The sequence below is a fragment of the Acyrthosiphon pisum genome, chromosome A3 (genome assembly GCF_005508785.2).
Source record: "Acyrthosiphon pisum isolate AL4f chromosome A3, pea_aphid_22Mar2018_4r6ur, whole genome shotgun sequence".
Taxonomy (NCBI): Eukaryota; Metazoa; Arthropoda; class Insecta; order Hemiptera; family Aphididae; genus Acyrthosiphon; species Acyrthosiphon pisum.
In genome coordinates this window covers 11,826,191-11,853,036 of record NC_042496.1, presented here as the reverse complement: position 1 = coordinate 11,853,036, position 26,846 = coordinate 11,826,191, and the positions used below count along the sequence as shown (strand labels likewise).

Here is a 26,846-nt window from a genome sequence, read left to right as displayed (position 1 = left end):
AAACGAATAGTTGCTATAAAATTATAAGAATATTGTTGGTGGTAAAATAATATTTATGATGCATTCAGACCCTCTTACAAAATAAACTTTAATATTGTCTCTCTATATCATGTCGACTATGTAAACTTAAGTTTTTTGTTCAGATAAAAAAAATATTTCTATAAAATATATGGAAATTTAAATTGTATATAATATACAGAATAATACATCAGATGCTTATGTTTAGATACATTTAAACTCGTAATTTATTTTAATTATCATAAAATAAACTTAATAAACAGAAATACATAATTATTGTATAATAATTAAATACGATTGATTTTTAAAAATACAAACATTTTATCAAAACATTAATATAGCAAATACAATACTCAAATAACAATTTCGTAATATCAATAATATTCTAATAATTTTAGGACTTGATTATAATTACGAATATTTTAATTGTTACGTTATTACAATGATCTAAAGTTTAAAAATTAATATTATATTTATGATATTCCTTAAATGTGCTACCTGAGAAAGTTTTTTATAATATTAAATTAAAAAGCACACACGATTATTATAATGAAATTTCGTTAATAACATAATAAAACTTTCTTTTTCAAATATTCAATGTTAGTTTTAAAATTGGTTAAATTTACAATATTTCAATTATAACTTCTAGAAAACAATTGACGAACAGTTAACAAATAATCTAAAATAATATTAAATATAATGTATATATCACATAAATAAATGATTTTATAAAATATTTTTTGACCGTTTTCCATTAAAATATATGCAAGGCATTTGGTTAAATTTTGTTAGATACCTACAATAGGTTAAGTGTTGGTAGGAAATCTACATGGTTCTAAAAACGTTAAATGCTTGTCCAAAAATTTAAGGTACTTTTACAATATTTAAAATATATTATTAAAACATTTAAAAATCAAGCTACACAAAATATAACATTTTTATTTATTAAGTAAGTTGGAAGATTCTAAATTATAGTTTTAGTATTTTTAATATCAGTATTACATTTTATTTAGATACAAGAATAGTTTAGAAAAAAAATAATTAATGTGGTTTGGATTTGTATTGAATGTTGATTTCAACAATGTATTATATATCTTAACTCATTGTATGCAATATGTAAATGTTGGTATGTTTATAACTTATCCAATCAACCAAAAATGTAATTTTTTAAATTCTTAAATTATTTAAAAGATTAATCTTCTAATTGTTATTAAGTAAGGCTTGCTCAATGAATTTTAAAGTTGACTTTTCATGATCACATTTTTTATAATTAAATTACTATCGACATTTAATTTTATCTATACATTTGTTTGGTACAAAATCAAAAACAAATAGCAGGAAAATAATTATATGAAAAAAATATTAATAATAATATATTGCTCTAATAAATGAATTTTTACACAGATTATAAGTGCAAGTGTGATTTAATAAATGTGTGATATATATAATCATAAATGCAGATTAATTTTTGTTAAAATGTAGGTACCTAATAATTATTATATAATATTTATTATGAGTAGGTAACTGCATACAAACATTATTATTTGACTTACATTGAATATAAAAGCATGCACCAATATTGTATACCTAGTACAGATTAAAAATCTAATCTAAAGTATTTGGAGTGATTTGAAAATACCATACGAAAATGTAGAGAGAAAATGGTAAAAGGAGATTGAAGTGTTTTGTTTGTGTAGAAACGCAAAATAAGTCAAAGTTTGTGATGATTAAAGTTTAGCGAATCCAATGAATACATGGCCTATAGAAAATGCTAAAAGAAACAGAGAAAAGGGACATGAAGGAAAATCACAAATTACATTATATCAAATATACTTACGTTCAACATTGCATTATTGTATATAATATAAATAGAAACAATTTTATGAGCATATTGCATATACTATTTATGAGAGAAATGAAATAATATAATGCACCTATAAGATGATGTTATATTATTACATCATGTCTAATAATAATAGTTATTGTTACTGAGTCAATTCAGTTGATGAGTTCTGAGTACACCCTCTGCTTATTTCAAATACTGTAAACTGAAGAATAATATTGTATTCAGTCTTAAAAGTTATTACAAAAATGAATTTAAATGTGTATTGCCTAATATCATATTTTCATCTATTTTAAATGTAACATATATTAATATTTTATATAATTACAACATGTAATATAACCAAATAAACAATTTATATGCATAGCATAATTAGGTTTTAAAACAATATCAAAAGATACGATGTATAGTACCTATACGTTAAATATGTCTTTTTCATATTTAAGATATGATAAATTTTCCGAAATGTTCGATTCCATTGTGGTAAATCTTTTGAATGACAGTCGTTTATCAACGTTTTTAGGATAAACATCAAGTCTATAATTTGTTCCCTTATCTTTCGGTCACACACTCCATTTTTTCTGATACATTTTAAAGTAATATTTTTTAGTATTTCCTTAGAATGCAAATAGGTAGGTTAGGACATAAAATGGTGTGCACTAAATTCAACGGAAATTGAATAATAAGAACTAAATCTTGCAAACGGCACGTATCGTCACACTTTTCCGGTCTTGAACTCAAGTGTACAATTTAACTCGTATTTTTTGAAATGTTTCCAGCAAACGTTCTGTTCAATGTTTTATGTCTTTATGTAGTATAAATATAAATATTTTTTTGGGGTTTGCTATTCTTAAAAAAAAAATAATAATAATAAACAAATTGTATTTCTTTATATATTATTGTATAGGCTATAGGTTATTTTAAGAAATAATTCATATACCATGTGAGATTTTCTCATTCTCAGTAAATAGCCTCATATTTCTTTTATTCGTAGTTATATTATTTATTTAAAAACCATGATAATTTTTAATATATTAAAACATATATTGTTACCATTAATAAATAATATTATAGATTTGAGAATTCAATACTATTGATAATAATAACTGACATTATAGTGAGGTGGATGTAATTCATTTGTAATTTTTAACGTTTCAATAATTGTCGTACTTACAGTATTATTATTATTCATTGGTGTTATTTTTATATATATATTTATTAATTTAAATAGTTAGGAAACTGGATAATATAGCTACATAATATTATTAGAAGTATATGTGTTGAAATGTGTTTATAGTTAAAATAGTGTTAGCAGTAATAACTTAGTATTTTATAAATGTCAAAAGTGTACATGAAAAAATTAGATTAGTCTTAGTTAGGTTAACTATAATAAATTCATTTTTTTATTGTTTGTATGATGTAATATATTCAGTTACTCGGTTTTTTAGACGATGATCATAAGGAAATGATGTACACTTTTACCAACAATAGTACTTCAGTTGAATAAAATACCATCACATACTTATCATACTTGTTTGTAAATAAGTAACAATTATATTTTTTTATTATATTTTCAAAATATTTTAGATTTTTAAACAATAACTTAATCTGGATTTCTAATTAATTAATTTCTAATAATTAACAATATTTATTGAGATATTTATTTTTCTTTATTTTATATTAATTATGATTAAACTTTAAAAAGATCTAATCAAAATTAATTTTTTATAGAATAATTTATTGATACCTAATCAAATTTTTAAATTTTTAAAAATTGGAAAATTTTTTTAGATAGGAAATTGTATACGAATTTAAAGATTGGGAGTGGTAATTAATAAGTTACGATTCGGGTTCGGGACTTCTTGCATTCGCAGATTTTGTTTTGTGCTGACTGTAAAATATTATAATATGCAAGTTATACATTTGTCTTGTGAATTGGTGACATCAACTTGAAGTTTGACTTTGTAATGTTTTGCATATTTTATCATATTTTACAAAAATTTTTTTATATATTTGATCAATCAAAGCATTTGATAACAATACATTTTTAGGTATTATTATAGGAGGGTATAGGCACGTAATTTAAGGAGCAGTGGGAGCGATTGCCCCGACCCCCCCCCCCCCAGTTATGGAAATATTTACGTGCCTGTATGAGAGCATGTTTTTGGATACATTGTATTTTTTCAAGCTGCATACTTTAAAGTAGGTAGGTACTATTTTCATTGAATATTCTCAGGCGCATTTCAACAAAAAAAATAGTGCAATAAGTTTTTAATCCAAACAGTTAGTAAGAAATATACCTACATTAAATATATCTACATATCTAATTCTTTCAATTTAATTAAATTTTACATTTTGGTTCATAATTATTAAATAAATAAATCTATTAATTGCATATTATTTTAAAGTATTTTTCCGTAGTTTGTATTGCATAATCGATTGTAAATTTCGAGTATTTTTAATTTAGGTAGATAGGTAGGTACTTAACATTACAATTTTATTAATTACAAAATAATTACCCATTATTTAGCTCTAATGTTACACTTTTAAAGTTGTACCTATCTAATCATAAGTGTTATTATTTTTAACCAAGACAATTTGTAATTATATTATTACATATACTGATGCGCTATCTAGCTGTCGGTATGCTACTAGAGCACGAGAATTGTATAAATATTATTATTCATCATTGAACAAACTATTTTTTCCCAGTCGAAATCGTACTGAACTAAAAACAACAATCGTTAACATAAAATACATCGAGAAATAGAAATTATAATAAACTAACACCGTAAGTTATCGTTTGTTTTTATTATTTGGTTCACATCATTCATTAGGTACACAGGAAATTGGTCGTATCATTCAGATGTACCGAATAAACCAAACTTTAAGTAAACGGGCTATTTTTGAATTAAGTGAAAGAAAATACTATGCAAGATGTACATTTATTTCCTTACAGCTTACTATAATACACTTATGCAATAAGAGTAAATTGTATTGGCACAAAATGAACAATTAAGATTATAGCAAATTGTATTATATGTTAACAAGTACAGGTCGTGAGTACTAAACAATAATAATGCCGTAAAAATAATAACAGCTAGCATACACGAATGTTACTATATTGTTATCATTCAAGAATTTTAAAGATAAAACTTTTTCTCGAACCGAGGTACCTAGATAAAAAAAAATAAAACAAAAACGTCGTATCATGCGTATTTTTTTATGGAGGTGGTATAAAGACTATAATATAACTGTTATACGGCATCGCGTCCGTCTAGCGGTGTAGACTACAGAGACTAAACCGACTAGTGCCCAAAAACTATATTGTCTGTATTTATATATAGGCGCGTCCTGTAAGTCACATATAAATAAACTCCAAATTCAATTGTCCTGTAGTTCGTAATGAATAGTTTTGTTTTTTATTATTCACATTTTAGTTCTCTCTTGTCTTGTCCGGTGGACGGCTGCCAGGTCGATACCGATAGGAAATTCAGTATTCTGTGTCAATAACACTAGCTGCACTGTATTGTTATTCACAAATCATCAAGTTGTTGTGTCGTATATTAGTGAACGCGTATGAATACGCTGCTTAATATATGTATATGATATGTTTTTATTTTTTAAATATATAAAGTAGTATAGTATAAAAGTACATAAAAAATAAAAATAAAGGAACACATCTGGCGCATATTTTTTTTTTTTTTTTTTATTATTACTACGTATAAGTTACAACAGACTACAGTTGTAGTATGTGTCTTTCAGAAAACAAGATTGGCGATCGATTGTGGAAGAACACATGGTAGTGGAACGACGGTGGCCGCTAAAACAAACGAGTACGTAAAACATTCACTAGCACTGCAACACATTGGGTGAGTCTGAATACTGAATACATACAAAAAAATAAAATACATAATATTATAAAAACCTATAACAGTCTATAAGGTTATACGTTTTCTGGAAATACACAATATATAATTGTTAGTTATATCGTACAAAAAAAAAAAAAGTTCCTAATATAATCGATTTGTTAGGAACGAGTGTTTTATATTCCATTCAAGCTTTCATTAAGAGCAGTGTAATAGCATTTTGGCTAGATATCAATAATTTCATAGCACATGTCCAAATAGCTTGTAAACTCAACTATAGGTATATATTTTAATTTTGTCGAACTTAATGAGTTCTTTTATAACACTTTCATGCTTGGTTCGATTCCATTAGTTTTATTTTTGGATAATAAGAAAATTGTCAAAATAGAAGCCAATACAATTTACCGATTCAGTAATCATCAACAACGTAACGGTTTAATTGTAATGTATTCTATAATTGGACATAATAATATGCACTAATATTTCTAATTAATAGGAAAAACATTTTTTTTTTTTATTATTAATAATTCAACATAATTTATATTTTATATACGGAACACAAACGTAAATAAACATAACCTATAAAAAACAATGGCCAATAATAATAATTTTATCAACGAAATTGATTTTAATGTTTTTACTGTAGACAAGACAGAGAAAAAGTTGGAATAATGCAATGTGCATTCGAAGAACCATCGACAATGAAGGTATTTTTTTAAAAAACTTTTTTCAATGTACTTTAATTAAGTGTTACTTTGATTCATTTGTGTTTTTTCTGCTTCATTAGTAGGTACTTTATTTACCAGTTCAGAAAAATATATTTTTGAGATCCCAATTTTGACGAATCACTCAGATTGTTTTTTTTAGAATCTCCAAGTTTACTTTATATTTTTCTGATATATTAGGTTAGGTAATATACTATAGGTACGACTACAAAACCATGATTAATAGTAACAAAGAAATGTATTTTCAATAACATAGGAGGTTTTTATTGTTTAAACAAGAAAAATACTTAGGGGACCGATATTAGCTGTTTTTATAAAATGTTTAAGATTTATTGGTCGTGGATGAATACCTACTGAGAACCGTGCTCCACTATAAAATATATATATTTAACTAGGTATATGTTTAATATATCGTAACTTTTTTTCTTTTTATCTGAATATTATAAAACAATACTCATCGCCGGTACTCTGTATATTAGTTGTAACTATAACTGTAAAGTCAAAATATCTATAAACATGTTACACTATACTGATAACAATATTCAACTACATAATATGTTTATAAATCTTAACAATTAATTGTAACTCAAATTTCATTGAAATCCATATTAAAGCATTTTTCATTGCTCCAGTTTTACAAATTCGTACTTATATATTATTATCTTTAAAGATAAAACTCTATAATTATAGTTTTGAAAAACATAATCATTGGCATATTTGTGCTTAATAGTGCGTAATATTTTCAGTTTAATAAAGGATATACAAATAAACAAATGAAGAGTTATGAAATCCATCAGGAAGGAATTAAAAAAACATTGAAAGATATCATTACTGAAATCGAGGAAAAAGGAGACTTATGTTATATTCCCCCTTCTAATAAAACGGTACGTATAATTCTATATAGGGAGGTGGATAACAATATAATACAATTGCATCTATTCTAAAATAATTTTATTACTTTTAACTATAAATACATTTATTTTTTATACCTACTATCATTGGTAGGATGATGAATATCGATCTTTTATCGATACCAAAGATCAAAGATCCGTATCAGAAGACTTGACATGGGATAATCGACAGTTCATATGTCTTTGGAATGACTTAAAAGTAAATACCTGTATATTCTCAACTTAACGTTATTATTATAATAATTAATAGTAATCTAACATATTTCCTAATACAAACGTTACATTTGATTTATAAAGATTGGAGAGCAATCCGATCCATATGGCAAAGACTGCAATAATGAAAAAGAAGTAAGTTATTTTTAAAATAAATCACTTAAATATAGTTAATAAAATTATAAAATTATATTTTCACTGCATAAACTATGAACGTTAGTTTATAATAAATATTTATAATAATTAGACAACAATTGAAATTTAAATTAATAATTAAACATAATAACATTAAAATTATTGTTAAATATATAAACACATATTGTACTTACATAAATGTATTACGATTTACGACAGAAACGAAAATAATCTTAGTTTCTAATAAAATGAAATAAAACACAAATGTTTTAATTTTTACGTATTGTAAAATAAAGTGCTTCATAAATTGTATAAATTATCAATTAATTGGTCTGATTATGTTTCATGATTGTTTTTGAATTCTCATTAAATTATATTAGGTATTATCGTAAACTCGATCAGAATCGAAATCTGAGTAGTGGTATAGGTACATAACCTATTGTATTTGGCCCGTGGTACCATGATATTTTAAGATCACACCCGTTTTCCTGGTTCATTTCCAACATATTTGCACGCAAGGCAATATTTGAATGCAGTCTAAGGTAACGACTATCCTATCGAACCCGCTCGCTAGTTTGGTCGTATCGAGCGTCCGGTCGCATTGCTGTCGTCAATAAAACGTAAGCGCCTTTTTGTTGATTTTTACCTGGAACATTAGTTTTTTTTTCTCATGCAGACGGTTTATTAAAATATTATATTGTTTGTTATCGTCCTCACACCGTTGATTGAAATCGAGTTTGAACTCCTACCTCTGTAGCTTATAGATTCCCACCAGATAAAATATTGTTTCGCGCCCGATGGACCCAAGCCAAAGGGTCAATTTGCAGAAGAACCGTAGCAATATTGTGTCTGAAAGAGGCTTCAGGCCTTCTGACCGTTATGACTCGACGAAAAAAGAATTCTTAACTAGTCTATCTCAAAAAATCTGGCGAGCGTCATTGGTAAGTGGTTTGTTAAAACTGGCGCGTGTCTAATTTACAAATCTTATGTTTTGTAATCGAGCTGAACAGTTTTTATTATGTATATAAATTGTAATCGTAAAAACTGGATGTATAATATTATAACTAGCCAAAAATAATCAACAACAATATAAACTAGTGGAAATGTAGTGCCGTAAGAGAATAACATTTTTGGTAGGTACATACAAAAATAATTCCATGCCCTTATTTTAGAAGTAAAATTAATTTCATTAATAGGCCATATATTTTTACCATAGATATGTTTTTGGTCTTGATACTTTTTTTTCCAACCGAATTTTTTTTAACTGATTTATTTTTGCGTGACATTTTATTTAATCATTGCAAACCCAAAAAAATTATTTCTATGATTTCTCAATTTTCCTTGAAGAGGAAAAATAGCTAGTAGCATGCTACTTTTTTCCTTTCAGTTATTTAACATAACATGCATATTATTAATTTTTTTTACTAGAAATGACCAGTGGATAATGTAATATTAAAAAACGTACAAACAGGTATTGGACATTATTAAATTAACATTTCATAATTTTATGATACTCTATCGAGAATCCAAATCTAAATGTTCAGTGAATTATGTTTAGCTCATAATAATTAACAAATTTAAACCTAAAAAGAATACAGAAAACTTGGTTAACTGTTCTTATAAACACATATTTCATGTTTTTAAGATTTTTGATTAACATATAAAAGTATAAGTACATGAGCCAAATTAACTTTTTTTTAAAAATAATATTCAATCTTGGACTGCCAATTCATACAATTGTAGTTGACATGTTATTCATATTTAAAAAGCTTCAAGTATTATAAAAAAAAAATGTTAAAATGTTGATTAGGAGATATTATTTTATAAAAATAGTAGTCAGAATTTGTTTATTAAATCAATTCATTTTCAAGTAGAACGGTCTTTGAAGTTATAAATGCTTTTATTACAATAATATTTAATTCGATTATTGAAAATTCATAATCATATAGTTTATTTGATTTAAATCTTTATCATAATAATTTCTGATTATAATTATGATTTTACATGTGTGTATTTTAAAATCATCGTTGCATAAAATTTTAAATCATAAACTAAATTGTTATCATTGAAAAAATAATTATAGTTTGGTATTTTTATAATCATACAAAGTTGTGTATTGTAGTTAGAACATACGTCTTAATGTTACGAAAAATAAGTTAATTACTTTTTAATAATAAACTTCTTTCCTACTCATACTTATAATGTATTATATTTGTATCAAAATGTTCTGACCCTCGTTCTCCAAGATTATTTTTTTTTTATTCATCTGACTATCCATAAAATTATATTAAATAGTATAAAAGTTTAGCTTTATATAATGTTCGTGACTAATGAGCCTGGCAAGATACAGAGATTTGACTTTGAAAGCAGTAGCACAGACAAGCTATTATTATTAAAAATGTTAAGTAAAAGATAAACCATCGCGTTTGAATATCAGTTCTAAATATTTGTTTATGATTTTTCCGCGCACTTAAGGAAATTACAGAACAATTAAAAATAATATTCTTTTGTATGATATAAACTATAGACACAGTTTAACCAATCATACATTTTTGGAGTGTTATTACTGTTAGATTCTTTATACACTTAAACCCTAAAATGAGGTTGTACATTATGGAGTGGCTGAGGACCCCTAACATTAATCATTGTGAAGTACCTTATTATAATTTATTTATAATATTATTATGCTTTGTAATAATTGAATCTTACATTTAGTTAGTATTACATTTTTAATATAATATTATATTTCCTTATACATACCGTTATTTGAATATTAAAAAAAAAAATTCCATATTTATATGAATACATTGTAATTATGCAATAATTCAAATAAAAATGTAAAAATGTATTCTGAACATAAATTTTATATAGCTTTTGGGGTCGTGTCAAATGTATAATTTATTTTATAACTTATTATTTATGCATGACATATACCATCCTGGATTTTAAAATCTATTTAGAATCTTGGTACCTTATTATTAAAAATGTATATTTTTAATTTAACAAATGCAATCGATGCTTATCCATCTTATCGTATTCATCAATTATTATATTTATATATATTATAGTGTATACAATAGCGTTTACCTTACCATCATTATAGTTGAGTCGCGTGTAAGTTATCGCGAAATTAGCAGTTTAAATGACCCTTGTTTTCTTTTTGAAGTTGTATTCAAGCCAGATAGCTAGCCAGCTTACCACCCACACAAACTGGACCAATGCCCGGTAGCTGTTTTCATACTGCTATCGGTTGTGTCCGACAGGCTGACTTGTTTAATAACACTGTATCACTACAGTTGAATGTGTTAATGTGAAGAAAAAAAATTGTGCCAGTCTAAATTCAAAACGATAACAGCGCTGGAGGGGGCAATGGCAATTCGAAACTATTGTACACCCTTTTAGGCAATCCAGTTGGTTTCGGCGAGTCGTGTGCGAATATTATCCACAATATGAAGTCCTGGAAATCGGTTAACGCCGGTTGGTACGGAAGTTTAGATAGAAAAAAATTACCGAAGATTGTTGTCACGGACGTTGGACCTGTTGTCAAACACATGCAGGTACAAACCAGATAGTAATGTCAGTTAGCAGCCAAGAGTCTCAGACGTGTTGACATTAACCCCAATGAAAGTCGAAAAGCGCTTTTCATTTTCATACTGTATCTAGTTTGTTTATTTTCATATGGTTTTAGAAAAATTCATTTAAATTTATAATTTTTCTTGAAAACAGATCTATAATTGGAAAACTAAACAATTCGAAATTGTATCTCTTCTATCAAAATATTTTATTAATAAACAACTATAAATAAATTATGGTAAATAAACTTTGATATACTTCATTAATATATTATTTTATAATTTATATTATATAGGTAGGTACCGATATATTTGTGGTTCTCTAACACATCTTAAATACGATAAAAATATATAAAGTATAAAACAGTAAATGTACTCAAATTGTAATTTATGTTGACTAAATAGTTCTAATATTATTATATCTAATTCACTAAGTGAGAAAAATGAATTATTGTTTTAACTTGTCTCCTAACGTAGTAACGTCTTCATCTCTATAATATAATATAATACAATTTTTTTTTAATAAATATAGATTAAGTTCTACTTTTATTTTTAGGGTTTGTTTGACAGATCACATTTTTGATAAATTAAGTTGATAACTAATGTTAAATTAATTTCTACAACGTACAATCCCTGAAAACTTAATTATAACCACAACTTTGAGCCGCCAATTCAAATGGTCTCCCTCAGGAATTAAAACAAGTCGATGGTCTGAGAATGTCTATCATTGCCAACATAATTTACAAGTTACAATAAATAAGTATTTGTTCAAATTATTTTTCGAGATTATATTGAAATTATGTTACGGTAAATATTTATTTGGGAATTCCAAATGCTAAAATATTGTTCTTGATTTGAAATGGAAAAGTCATTATAAATTGCATATAATAATTATTTATTATTAACCCTTAGTAAGTACCTCCTATTAGAATATTACGTATATAATGTATTATACCACATAATGTATGGGTACTTTTAGACAACCATTTTCAAGAGCATGGTAATACTCTAAATTAAATTCAATACACCAATATCCGCTTTCATTAATTTTTATAAGTGCACAAAACTACGTTTAGTGAATAAGGTTAGATAACTTATGAAGTCGTGAAATGACATTTTCGAAAAAATGAATATCATTATTTCATCTAAAACATTAATAAAAATTCTAAAACAAATATTATGATATCCAAATAACTTATGTAATACACTAATACGTTTTAATTAATTTGTTTTAACTGAAAAAAATCAACAAATTAATACTATTTTAGACTTGAGTATTCCTGGATGTCATTGATTAGAATTTTTATAATAATTAGTAAGATTATTTTATTGATATTATTAACTAATAAAAATAAATTATTAATATTCTAATAATATTTGTTAGAAAATAAAATGTCTATAAATAATTTAAATACAAATTAAAAAATGCCAAAACTGTTATAAATTTAATCAAATGCCAGTTTCGGTCAGTCATCTTGGGACATTTTCAGATTATATAAATAAATAATTAAAAATAAACATATTATAATAGGTACGTAAAAATAAATAAACAGCTAAAAGTAACATTTACAAAATATAATATAATATATTATAAAAATTCAATAAAACTTAAATTATTATACTCTTTTTATTTTCTATGATTCAACAAGTATTAAATGTCATTATATTTTAATATTAATTAAATATACCGTATGCCCATGAAAACTGGGTAGGTACATTCTATAACTCAGTTACTTACATTACTCAGTACCCTTTACATATTTTAGAATTTGGACTTTGGGAGATTTATGATCCAATAGTCTAGTTTCATGACCCACAGACAGAATTCAAAAATATGTAAAGGTAACATAGATGGGTAATTTAATTATGCAGTGTATGTTGTTTTCACGGACACACGGTATATGCAATGTATATATATATAATATATATATATATATATATATATATCATTATAATAAATACTCATTTTGCCTTTTTTTTTTTTGATCAATACGCTCCAACAACAATGGTTATTATTAGCTAAGTACATGACAAATGTCCAAATTATTTACATTTTTCTGTTATTTGTAAATATATATATTTTTTTTGAACTGTAATAATTTGTTTGTCACTTAGATTTGTGGTCCCAGAATGTCACTCAGTTGGTTGGATATATTTTTATATTTTATTTGTGTCACAATTCAGTGACACTCAGTTAATATTTTATGATTCACTGTGAGTTAAGTTACGCAGGTTGGACATGTCGGAGGTTCTACTTAGGCTTTCAAGTATCCGCGAGTTAGAAATTCTTAGCTCGTATTTCTTATTTTGTCATTTGAAGTTTTTGTGTCAGGAAATTAGGTAATCATTAAATTAACCGAGAACAGGTAATTAGTTTATTATTCATTGTAGAGTGTTAATTTTACAACAAGTATGATTCAATTCAGTTGTTTTTTATTTCCCCGATGGATAAAATCATTATTTCAAATTATTAAAAATAATCATATTATCATACACACGATTTGAAAATAACACATTTTATAGACCATCTTGTGTAGTTCTGTCTGCTTTCCGTGTTACATCAAAGTATAGTAAAAATTGTTTGTACCTAGAAAAGTAATATCTAAATCAATAATATTTACACTATAAAAATGTTTATGAGTGAACATTAAATAGTTTACCAGATGCAAACGAATCTAAACTATTTTTGTATTTATAATATTTTGCTTATATTATGATGTGGGTAATTAATTCATAATATCCCATGAATGTTATAAAAACGTTTTGTTTTGTAAATAAATAGTACTCGATTCATGATAATCATTATAATTTTAAGATATTCTTATAATATAAAATGAAAATATTACGTTTTTTTAAATAATAATATTAATAAAAAAAAAAAAAAAACGTAATAATCCATTGAATTTATCAAATGTTAAAACTACCTATATGGTAGCTAGGAAGAAAATTAAAAAGAATTAAAGAAGTAAAATCATATAGAATTAAAAAAAAAAAACAATTATGGTGAAATCGTTATGAATTTGTAATAATAACTTTAAGAATAAGAGACATGGAATGTAAGTTTTTGTAAAGATTTCAACATAATGTACTATTCTAAACTTTAATGATGTAACTTTGCCAAATACACTTTTTATTAAATATTATGATTACTTACTAGGAGATATGAAAACCTATTATAAGATTAGGTACCAAATATTTATCATTAAAATGGTAGTCTAGTAAATATATTATATTATAATTAAAACTAATTAGAGAATTTTTTTACTTCAAAACATTAGTGTTATGATTATAGAAGAATGTTGATATATCATTATGCTACTATGTCAAAACAAGTTTTACGGGTTATTGAATTATTTGAAATCGTATTTTTCGAAAAATATTTAGTTTCTTACGAGATTAGTTCTACTATACTAAAAGCACTAGGTAGGTACATTAATATTTCACTAACTTATTAGTTAGGTACTGAATTAGTTGATTTAAATTTGATATTCCTTCAAATTTACATAAAAGACGATTAAACTAACTATTGACTATCTCGTTAAAATACAACCTAATTTTGTAGATTGCAGACACGTGACGAAAAAACAAATATTTGTATAAATATAAGATAACCCTAATAGCTTAAAATATATCAAGAAAATTAGTATTTAAATATTTTGATATTTTATTAATATTTCACATTTATGTAAACCTATGTCGTAATAATTATTTGTTTTTAAATTAAGTATAATAATTGTGAATATTTATGTATTATTATAATAATAATATAGTCTATAAAATTGAATGTTATTTTACAACTTGGATAACATTTATTGATTTTATTTTAAAATTATAAACTAACAATTGTTTTTTATATCTGTGTTTACATTGTGAATATTTGTCTTTCATATTCTATTATTAAAAATGTATATAAAATACCATAAAATGTCAGAACATGTTATTTTTTATCGCATTTTATTATGATAATTATATAATGCATAGTATACCTACTACTGCAATAGTATCTACGACCTACCTTAAATTTAGAATAGAGTCACAGTCAGGTGTATCAGAACTTTAAAATTTACGATTAATTAATCATCATTGGATATGAAGAATGCAACATGTGTTTATTTATTCTTTTTACTGGTCCGGCACTTAAGTTTGGGCTAATGGGTCATGGGTTATTGCCAAGAAAGGCTAAATCTGTTTGGTCACATGAATCGGTTTCAAATAATATATTTGAGAGTATACCTATCAACATAATTAAATAGATTTTAAAAATGTTCAAAAGTTGTTATCATAATACATAATGTATATACACTTTTTCTCATTTCTTTTTAAATCTCCTCTATTTAACTTAATAGTTTATACTTTTATAATAGTTCAATCCGACAACTGTCATTTATTAGTAGTTGCTCCTTGTCCAATTTGGCCGACTAGTATGCCCCAATAATGCATTTTAAAGTGCTATATATAATCATGTTCTTGGAACTTTGCCATTGTCGTCACACAGTTGATTTATTTTTCATCAAATTTTATCGTTAGTGATCTGTTGCATGAACCTAGCCACGACCCGCTGGTAATAATAAAACAAAATTTAAATTTATAAATTTTTAAATTTTTTTACTCAATTACCTACTTAGTATATGATTTTCTATTTTTTTTTAATCATAGGTACAACTTTTATTATTAACACCATGTCACACAAGGACACAATACATTTTTCAAATATTTTTGTCGGTAAAATATAAAATATAAAAATGATATATCGACAAAATACTGAAAAAAAAATTAACAATTTTATTTTATACTATTTTCATTGTACATGCATAATTTGTTTATAAGCCCAAATAATGTTCAAATGTATTATAACTATTTATAAAGTAATTTAAACATCATTATTTTTATTTTTTTAGGAGTCTAATGGCATAACAATCAATGCTGATGACGGGTTGAGCCACAAGCAAGTTGATTTGGATAAAATTTTTAAGCCAGCAACAGATTCAGGGGAAGTGTCTCCGTCTAAGAACAGTAATTTATTCTGTTAAATTATTTTAATCACATTTTGCTTACCGTTTCAAATGTTTGATCTCAGGGAAAATGTATGCCAGTAGTAGTTTTTATGGTCCAGATCACCCAACAGTGGAACAGCAATTTGAGTTGGCTCGCCGTATATCCAGCTCATTAAGTGATATAAGTAATCAACAAAGTAAAGGACAATCCATGTACGTCAACCGCAAAAAGAGATCTGTTAAATGGGTTCATGAAGGTGATAAAATATACATAATATTTTTAACAGTATTTTTTAAAATATTTTTATGGTAAAATAACTCTTTATTTGCACCGCATGATAATAAAAAGGAGAAGGTAAAGGTCCTATACCATCCAATTTTCCACTTGGGCTCCATCAACAAAACTATGAATCTACCGAAAAAGTAATCTATGATATTTTACTGCATTAATTAAAACAACAAACAATACTTATACATTTATTTTTAGAACTCAGAATCAAAACAAATTCTGAAGTTAGTTATGGATCCACGGGGCCAAATACAGGATTTGCAAACTTTACGCAAACTTGGAGAAAATGTTGAACCTTGTCTGAGTCCAGAAGTGTGCTTTGACTTAGTTAGAGACTTAAATGCCACGAAAGGAAAAGGTTGTATTTATTTTAACTGTGGCGTATTTTGTGTATTAATTTTGTTAATTCTTCCTTTTTTAAGGGGCTGCATTATTTGCCAAGAGGCGTAAAAGGTCTGAAAATTGGATTGTTGACGAACATAACGTTAAATCTATTTCACCTAGTCTTTCTGAACCAGCGAATATAAAACATGGTAGTAATAATATCCCAAATCAACAACAAGGTACCATGAGAGCGGAAAATATACAAAAAATGAATGAAATTCAAGTATGTATTATTAATTACATTATGTGAATTCTGATACATGTTATTTAAATATCATAATATAATATATACATTAAATTGTGTTATCGTAAAATATATAATAGATTTATAATAATAGCTCGATTTATATGTTTTCAGCAAAGGTTCACTCAACCTCGTTTGAGATTGATTAAATCTCCATGGGAGGCAGCTTTGGAAACGGGATCTGTTGAGTCAGCCTTTCAAGAAATGGCTCCAGTTTTTCCACCAAGAGGTTATATTGTTGCTCCAACTTCGGGTGCTATAGAAGCACTTAAAGATGGTGGCAGAACATCAAGAGCAACTGTTTGTTCAACTCCTACAAGAACCGCAACACCAAAAAGTTGCCAAGATATATATATGCCTAAAATACCTAGAGGTTGGAATACGCAATGTAACAGACAACAGCCACCGACTTATGGTATGTAAATAATGTTCATAATCGTTAATTGTATAAGTTAATATTTTGCTGCTTGTAGGCTCAGTTAAACTGGATCAGATTTTTCGTGGTACCCCAAATTCTCCAGTTAGTTTATTGAATAAGGCATCAATCTGCTCAACTGGCCTTACTCCTAAAGTATCTGAAAATTTATCTTTTACAACTTTTACAATCAATAAAGATAATTCACTTACTTTGACTCCAGTACCAAAACCCCCAGCAACTCATCATGGTTACTATGATGAACCGAAATTTCACAAAGTTGAATTTACACCAAGATCAACTCCAGGCTTAGATCAAATGAGTGGCACTCATAAGTCAGAAAGTGTTTCTGAAGAAAAAACGAATGAAAAAGAAGTTCTTATGCAATATGAAAATGAAAAACCAAAAATCGAACTACAGATAAAAGAAAACGAAAAGTCGAAATGTAATAATTATGACGTGTTTGTTCCCAAATCACATAAGACGTTTGAAGAATATATGCCTAATATAAACACTTACACTGAACCAAACCGCGCTGAAAGTAGATGTTCACTTAAATCACCGAGTAGCTTCGTAGGAACTAAACAGGAAATAACGCCAAAAACTGTTATACAAGAAAGATCTCTACCTGTTAAAACACTGATAGACACATTTGAGCATAACAATAGACCTGTAATGCGCTATTTACAGCTTGAAGAAAGAATACCATTGAGCGAAGAAATAAAACATTTGCACGATGATCCAAAACCGGTGTCAGTTGATGGTAATTTAGCGAATGAGTATGAATCGGCCAACGTTGGTGAAGAAAATGGGTTTTACACAGCTAATACAGCTGTCGAAACGAGAAGTTTTGTGTATGGAACCAATGAACAACACGGCTGTGCTGATGAAGTTAATCCCGAACACTATGTCAAGTCTGAATATTATGTAGATACATCTGGAGTGAGTGTTACGTCTAAATACGACAGTATATCAGGTTTCGCTGATCAAACTGGAAAAAATGATAAGTCTGAACATGGCAATAAATCTGATTATGCCGATCAACCTCAAATCAACGATAAGTCTGAGTACGGTGATAGATCTGAATGTGCAGATAAATCAGGGATCACTGATAGGTCTGAATATGGCGATAAATCTGAGTATACTGATGACGTTTCATTATCATTTGACATGAGGGGCGATATGAAATTTCAGACCATTAGGCAATTAGCCACTCCGGACAGCCTAGAATCTAGTATGTTGTTTGCTCAGAAACAGAGCTCACGAGATGAACGTCATCAAGAGTACAATAATACTAATTATAATACACCACGCAAAACAGCAGGCAAGATAAATATCCGACCGTTTGATTTTTGCACGTTCTTGGAGTTCATCATTTATATGTGTAATGAAATGTCCTTTCCAACGTATGCATGTTTTCCTCTTACAGAAACCATCGTTTGATATAATCTTTCAAATGTTAATTAGTTTTCTAAAACTATAAGAATGGCTCAGATTTAGATAAAATCCTCGAATGCATAGCAATAATGTCACGATGAGTAGGTACATGAGTTCAATTTTAATTTGAGTAGGTAATCATTAATTATGAATTATGGCCATAGAAAATTTCAAAATACAAAAACAAAACTGAGTAGAACATTTGTTTAATTAAATAGGTACTTAAAAATGAGCGAGTATTTGTAAAATATATAATTTCATCTAATGGCATAATTAGATAAACTAAAAATAGTTCTACCTATGTAATTGGTACTTGGTGCATAGTTAAAAAATATAGTTTTATTATTGGAATATTGTGGAACAAGTCAATTATGCGTTTTGAATCTAATAATTTATTAGACATTACTTAGGCATACAAATTAAGCATAATACTAAAACGATGAATTCCGGATGAGAAATTTATTTAAATTTTACTTAGAATTAAAATAAATTTTATTGACATATTTTGTTATAAAAGTAATAATAATGTTATTTCTATTTGGAAGTTATTTTTATTTTATTGTAAAAGAAAGTTTATTTATAATCTGTCTTTCTGTTATACAAATTATCTTATGAAATTAGATACAATAAATACAATAGCAAGTAGAAGGACTGGAGAGTGGAATACGCCCTTGGGGAAAATTTTTAAAGTTGAATGGTTAAATTTTTTTTTTTGTTTTGGATATACCTTTGTGGCATTTATTACTTAAATTGTATTTGTTTAACAGTTAAATTTTGAAGTGATTATTACTATAATTACTATTATAATGTTTGTATTTATTTTACAACAGATCCTGCATATGTGGTTCCGTCAAATTGTAATCAGTCAACAAATGTTCAGTTACCATCATACAAAGACTATTTATCATTGAGCAACTATAATACCGCGCCCAGAGGATGGAAAAAAGGTGAAACAATATTTTATAGACCAGTGACATTCAATAACCAACCAAATCGTGAAGATAATCGCAGAAAAAGCTTTACCGACTTCTGATGCCCATTTGAATGTATATTATCAATATCAATTAAAATGGACCGTTTAACGTGAGATGATGATAATAATATATCATATAAGCGTGATTTAAATTACTTTACCTGGTTGCTGATTTAATGAATTGACAGGTTTCAAACATCGTTGGTAAATCGTAAAATGTTCGATTTTTTTTTTTACATACATTAACTACCATGATTTTAAAATGCTTTCAAGTTGTGTTATATATTATTATAGGTAATAATTGTAATAATTATTTATTTATTTATTTATTTTTTACTGTTCGACAGTGTTCATTATTTGTTTATTTCAAATCGAAATAAAAGTCATTTTATCAAAAATAAAAAATAAAAAAAAAACAACTACTTATAATATATTATGCGTTTTTTTACAATTTATTCATGTTGTATACCTACGTGTAATTAGTATGGCTACTTATACGTTAACCTACGTGGTACGTAATACCTACTAATAAAGATAATAATACCTAAGAATGCGTGTTTTCCGTTTGGTATAGTGTCCATATTTAAATCGGTACCACAGAAGTCAACTATTGCAAGTCCATTTTTTTTTGAAACTTGGAGTTAGTTATATAATCAGAATATGCTTTTTGTGATACTTTCAAAGGTATTAAAATGTAAGTCCTATATACAGTAAATGCATAAATAGCAAGAAGTATAATAACCTAAGAACAAGATAACTATGATAGGAGTATAGAAACGTATGTCCAGCATTTACATTATAAAAGTAATACAAAATAATATTTTTGAAGTATACAACTTGAAGTCCATTGCAACAAATATTTTTGTATTGTCTCTCCTGTAAAATTTACTTTTTATGACTTGCGTTTTTCAACTTCTATAGTACAGAAATATAAATAAGTAAATAACAAAGGTATAATCAAAATCGGAAATAATAAACAACAATCGATGGATATGTTTAATGATAAATCATTGTATACGTAAAACTATTTTAAGTGAAAACTATCTGTCAGCCTATATTTCTAAGAATATTTTATTGTATATTCGTAATGTATTGCTCTATTAGTAAATAGTAGTAAATGATATTAATACTATTTATTGAACTAATTGTTGTCAAAAACAAATTTTTCCTATCAGAAACTACCCTCAATGTTAAAGATCAAAGGATTTTTTTTATTATAAAAATGTTTTCAGACTCAAACATAAAATTAAAAATACGCATCATTGTAAAATCAATATCTACATTCGTCACCCGCCGCTCAAAATATAAAATTTTAAATGAATACCTAACCTATTTAATCTAAAATATTTTTAAAATTATACCATGTTCAGTAAATTTAAATGTTTAAGTAAATTTAAAGTATCTACGGTTATTCGTATTCATAATAAATTACTATAGATTTTGTCAAAGATTTGTGTTGCATAAATATTTCCATTTTTCCGTAATTTTGATTAAGTTAATTTGTGATAACATTTTGAAAAATAGGTTCGGTGAATTTTTCTATTGAACCCTTAAAAGTGCCAACTATATCAAATTTGTCAACAGAAACCACCCTCATAGTTTGAACCATTTTTCCACTGTCAAAAGTGTCTTAAAAAAAAAAACAACAAAATACACATCACTGTAGAACCGATGTCCAATATATTCATTCATCGCTCTGCAAATAATCTAAAACGGAGAAAGTCGTTCTGCTATATTCATCCGATTTTTTATTCACAGACAAAAATAGTAAATAATAAATTAGAAAAAAAACACTTAAAGTTTTCTTGAGATGTCTGTGAATGTTACTATTTTATCAATAATGAAATCACCTTAAATAATTATAACATACTATACCTGCAGCAGGTTAGAATTTATAGACTCATACAATTTAGATGTCAGCTTTATCGTTAAAAGTCGTAGTTAAGTCGTTAAAACTAAAATATTGCTATGTTTTATGGATTTTGAAATAAAACTAAAATTTGTCACTGAGTAGAAACTTATTACGTCACATCTCATTTTTCTCATAATGTAGGAACTTGCATATATAATTTTAAACATATAATATAGATCCGTGTAGGAACTTCACAATTATTTTAAATACATTTATTTATAATATGAGCTTCGAGTAAAATATTGAATGATACACCAGGTTAGCCAAAAAGTAAGATTTTATTAGTCTATTTATTCAATATTTTCAGTGACATCGAGTTGATTGGACTCATTTTAGCAAGGTATAGGCACAACAATTATTTATTTGGTTTTAAAAATCATTCAAACATTAATAAATAACACTCAATAAAAAAATATTGTCTAAACATTTTTATACTTTCCATATGCGTTTATAACAATAAAGTTTTAATTTATAAAATTTGGCAAAGAGAGAAATCTAGTGGAGTTTTAAAATAAAGCAATCTTATTATTATTACTTCACTAGATCGCGCAACTCATTTACTATTGCATGGATAATATTTTTTGATTATACATTTTTCAATTTATCAGTTGAACATTTACCTATCAAAAGGTTACCTTAAAATACCATAAAATTAAAATTAATTATTTTATTGTTCATAAATAGCTCATGGTTTTCCAATTGTTTCTGTGGGGTATGTAATGGTATCAAATGTACGCCAGTTGTTATTGTTCATTGTAATTTTTAATTTCCGCTGAATCGTTGATGTAGTATATAACGATTTGTTTCTAGTTTGTGGATAGAATGTAATAATTGATTTATCATCTTTTTTGTCTTTTTTATTCTTATATCCAATTCTATATGGATCAATGTAGCGGTCATCTGAATGACTGGGCCATTTTTCAAAACCATTACCAATCTGAAAAAAAATAATTCCCTCTCACTTAATTATTTAAAAAAATTAAAAATATATAACAATTATTATTAAAATCGTAATCTTATAAATAAAAAGCCAATAAATAACATCATGATTATTTACTTATTATTATTAAAAAAAACACATCATATGAGTATGTTTTTGCTAGTAATTTAAACACTGTATAATGTGATAATTATTCATACATGCTTACTATATAAATAACAATATAACTACCTATTTGTATTTTATAATGTAATAATTATTATATTCTGAATAAAAGATTAAAGGGATTTAATACCGAGCTAAACATTTAGTAATGGAGACCAAAAAGCGACACAACAGTGTAGAGTCTTTGGTGGTAGGAATTTCTAAACACTGCTCTAAAATTGTTCGTTATTCTACTAGTAATCAATCGGGAAATTTTTACTTTTAGTTCTTAAAGAAAACAATATTTAAAACTAATTACGGTTTTTTTTTTTAAAAAAACCTATAATAGTTTATTTTAGTACTAGAAAAAAACCCTCAGTCGAAGTTTAGGAAACCTAATTAATTTGAAATATTTCATGATTTTATATTTATAAGGAAACTTTAGAATTTTTAGCACTTATTTTATCCTAAAAAAAAAAGTCAACACGTATATAATATTGTAATAGAAAATAGTAATAAAAGTGAATGTAAGATAGATTTTTATAGAACCAGTTTGTCTCTCGCTTCACAAACAACCCAATAGGTATTATAAAGGTACAAGTACAACGAATAAAATATGGCGATAAGTATATGCGTATTAGTTAGTTATTACATTGTGGGTACTTACTAGAAATAATATTTACCAAGTTTAAAACATTTACAAAAATGCAAAATAAATATTAAATAAGCATGATAATATATGTGCGTGAAATACTACTTACATTATTTATTTTTGAAGATGGCAAAAATGGTGTTCCTTTAAATTTGGGTTTTGAGATCTGGTTGTACGTCGACTTTTGATCATTACTAAAATAAGGATTTTTTTCAAAGAACTCATATGAACCACCAGTTAAAAATGGTGAAGTCTTGTTTAATTTATCTTTTATATTATGTTTTTTCACGTCATTATATGGACTTGACCTACAAATAAATATTTTTTAATTTTTAATTTTATTACATTCAAGGTAAATGGACACAGATCTAAATTATTTAAAATCACGTAAAAAAGTAAAAAATAGAGTTAATTTATTAGATATTATACTAGCTATATAATTATTAGTGTACAAATCATTAAATATTAACAATATAATAAATCATAGTAAAGTCTATATTCATATTCATATATATGGATTATAATAATATGTTCATAATTATTAAACAAAAATAAATTATTTATTTATAAAAGGGGTTAACAAACATTTTGTCCTCATGAGATAAAATAACTAAGATTTTTGACTGATCGTATATTTTTAAAGAGACCAATTTCACATAGGTATTACTTTTTTGTTGCATTGGTATTTGAATGTTTAGTTTATTTATGAAAGGTATTAAATCGTCTTATATTGTTATAGTGAGTTAATCAATGAATATTATAAAGTAATAAACTAGTATTTTAATGTTTTCTGAAATTTGAACTGTATTGATTTAAACTTCTTTAAACTAGTAATATTATATAGTTAACATATTTTAGATTCTGAGCAGAGGTTTTACAATGGTGTTTTTTTTTAATATTGTATGCAAAATTTCAACCAGAAGGAGTGCTTCGATTTCAATATATAGTATATTATCTTTTAGAAAATTGGATCAAGATGGTACTTTAGAAAGGTAATTTTTCGATTTCTTCAATAGTTATTTAATGCCATGAGAAAAACCACCGAAAAATTACATATCACCATAGAAACAGATAAAAAATTTTGACGAATTTGTGGTTTTTACAATATAAAATGTCCAGAGTGACAAACCGCCTCCACTCAGAATTGATTTTCGTATAAAATTATATTACATCATTGAATTCAAATTTAATACAATTGTACCACTTGTAACCTACTGTACTGGAGAGCGACATCCAATAACCAGCTTTTTACTATTTTAACTTAATATTTATTGATATTTAATAATTGAGGGGTTCTTTTCCAAATCAACCTATTTCCAAAAACATGATTTTTCAGAAAGACCAATTTTATTATAGTTGTACATAATTTATATCGATGGTGTGTGTAATAATATTACCCTCTTATTTATACATGTACATTTATTGCGATCTAAAATCTTTGATTTACTATCTACTTACTTGTATTCAGGGAACGGACTGAAACCAATATCTGTATATCCAGGTCCTCTTGTATTAGTTGGTTTAGTTAAAATGTTTGGTGGGAGCTTTTCTTTCTTAGATGGTTTTTTGACATTAGACATTGCTAAATCAATAAATAAAATATTGGTACATTTTAGTCTTGGTAAACATTAAAACTATTAAAAATAAAATTACATTTATTCATATGAACCTGGGAGCTTAGGACCAAATGTTCCAAAATGATCACCAGCTGTTGAATGGTGTTTGGCAGGACCTGTAGGTATAAATGGGTGCGTGCGAACTTGTTTTTTCTTATTTTCACTTGAAGTATTTAAAAAAAAAACATTATTACACGAAATACTTTTGTATTAATGATATAAATAAAAATAAAGACAACTTTAAAATATTATTTAGTTAAGTTTTTTTTATATCGATAATTAATTATAATTACGTACCTACTTACATTAGATACCCAAAATAGGTATATGGTTTTACCAGTTAATATTATTATTTATTATGATTGCTAATTTTTTTTATTTTAAGGCAGTATTTATTTTAAAAGTTTTATAAATTAAAATCTGATACCCACGAAAAAGAGGCTATTTTAAAATTGATATTCGTAATGTCCAATAAAAAAAATCGAAAGTATATTATATTTTAACAGAATAATATTTCCGGAATAATTTTTTTTTTTAAATTGATAATGAGATATTTAAAGGTCAATACAGAATATAATTAAATAGTGTCAATCTATATGACCATTAAAATTGTTTAGTACTATTTTATCAATAATAATTTCAACATTTATAAAATTATCATATTATTAAGTCAATCAAATTCAAAATTTAATGAAATTAATTTTGTTTTAGAAAGATATATAAATAAATATTATAAATATTATGTAAATTACTAATCACTTCTTATCAAACAGTCCTGTTGGTGGTTGTTTCCATTTTTCATTTTCAAATAACCTTTTAAATTGTGGTTCAAAATAAGCGTCTTGAAGACCTGTTTTAGTTTTTAAAGTACTTGGATACATTTGAGACTTTTTCAAATCCCGTATAGTATCTTCTACAGGTTATAAATTATAATTGTATACATTAAAATGTTTAAATATCATACATTTGAACAAATGACACTTGTACAAACTTTTATTAGGGTGATTATACTTATCACCAATCATATATGGCATCTCCGAAAACAAACCAATACGCTCCATGTCGTATTTTCCATGGCTTTTACCAATGTCGTCAAAGGTTCGACGTGCTGTCATTATAGTATAGGTGCTTTGAATTATTTAGATAAAGTTATAAAAAATACTCTGATCAAATTTTCCAAGTCCTGAAAGAAAATGTTTTACTCGTTCGTATTAGTGGAAATGTAATCTCTATTATTTATAAACAATGCTCCAATAAAATCATTAATTGTGATACAATAAAACAAATAACATTGTTTTTAATGTCACCTATATAATTTATATTATTTATTAAACTGTAAGTGGCCAATAGCTAAATACAACTGCTTAAATCTAATAAATTGTATTTTAGTAGGTACCTAGGTTTACCTAGGGAAGGTATACTTTTGATGAAAATAAAATTCTCTTAACTTCTTAATACATCTGTAATTTTTTTTTATACATTTTCGGACAACTTTAAACTTTTTAGATTCTGAGTGGAACGATGAATGTATTGATTCTACAATGATGTGTGTGTTTTTTT

The 26,846-nt window shown here is 26.0% G+C and overlaps 2 protein-coding genes across 3 annotated transcripts in view; one reads left to right on the top strand and one right to left on the bottom strand.

The window, feature by feature from the left end:
* Positions 1-20,453, top strand: part of LOC100160882 — a 65,923-nt gene extending 45,470 nt beyond the window's left edge. Inside the window, exons 14-25 of one of the 2 annotated variants that reach the window (XM_029491055.1) lie at positions 5,627-5,697; positions 6,377-6,437; positions 7,202-7,339; positions 7,461-7,565; positions 7,664-7,714; positions 16,185-16,299; positions 16,364-16,537; positions 16,630-16,703; positions 16,768-16,927; positions 16,992-17,176; positions 17,312-17,612; positions 19,880-20,453. In XM_029491055.1, coding sequence (XP_029346915.1) covers positions 5,627-5,697; positions 6,377-6,437; positions 7,202-7,339; positions 7,461-7,565; positions 7,664-7,714; positions 16,185-16,299; positions 16,364-16,537; positions 16,630-16,703; positions 16,768-16,927; positions 16,992-17,176; positions 17,312-17,612; positions 19,880-20,082 — 1,638 coding nt within the window. In that variant the 3' untranslated portion in view covers positions 20,083-20,453. Of the gene's footprint in view, positions 1-5,626; positions 5,734-6,376; positions 6,438-7,201; positions 7,340-7,460; positions 7,566-7,663; positions 7,715-16,184; positions 16,300-16,363; positions 16,538-16,629; positions 16,704-16,767; positions 16,928-16,991; positions 17,177-17,311; positions 17,613-19,879 lie in introns of both variants that reach the window. The other variant, XM_016808718.2, reaches the window with a different exon arrangement.
* A 1,740-nt stretch (positions 20,454-22,193) lies between these two features.
* LOC100167716 (UPF0602 protein C4orf47 homolog) lies at positions 22,194-26,572 on the bottom strand. Its single transcript, XM_008190203.2, has 6 exons — positions 26,278-26,572; positions 26,046-26,199; positions 25,340-25,449; positions 25,129-25,252; positions 23,780-23,978; positions 22,194-22,871 (listed from the first exon to the last, which is right to left on the bottom strand). Exons 1-6 carry the CDS (start codon positions 26,399-26,401, stop codon positions 22,620-22,622), a joined length of 963 nt encoding a protein of 320 aa, XP_008188425.1. The 5' UTR covers positions 26,402-26,572; the 3' UTR covers positions 22,194-22,619.
* Positions 26,573-26,846: the final 274 nt, after the last annotated feature.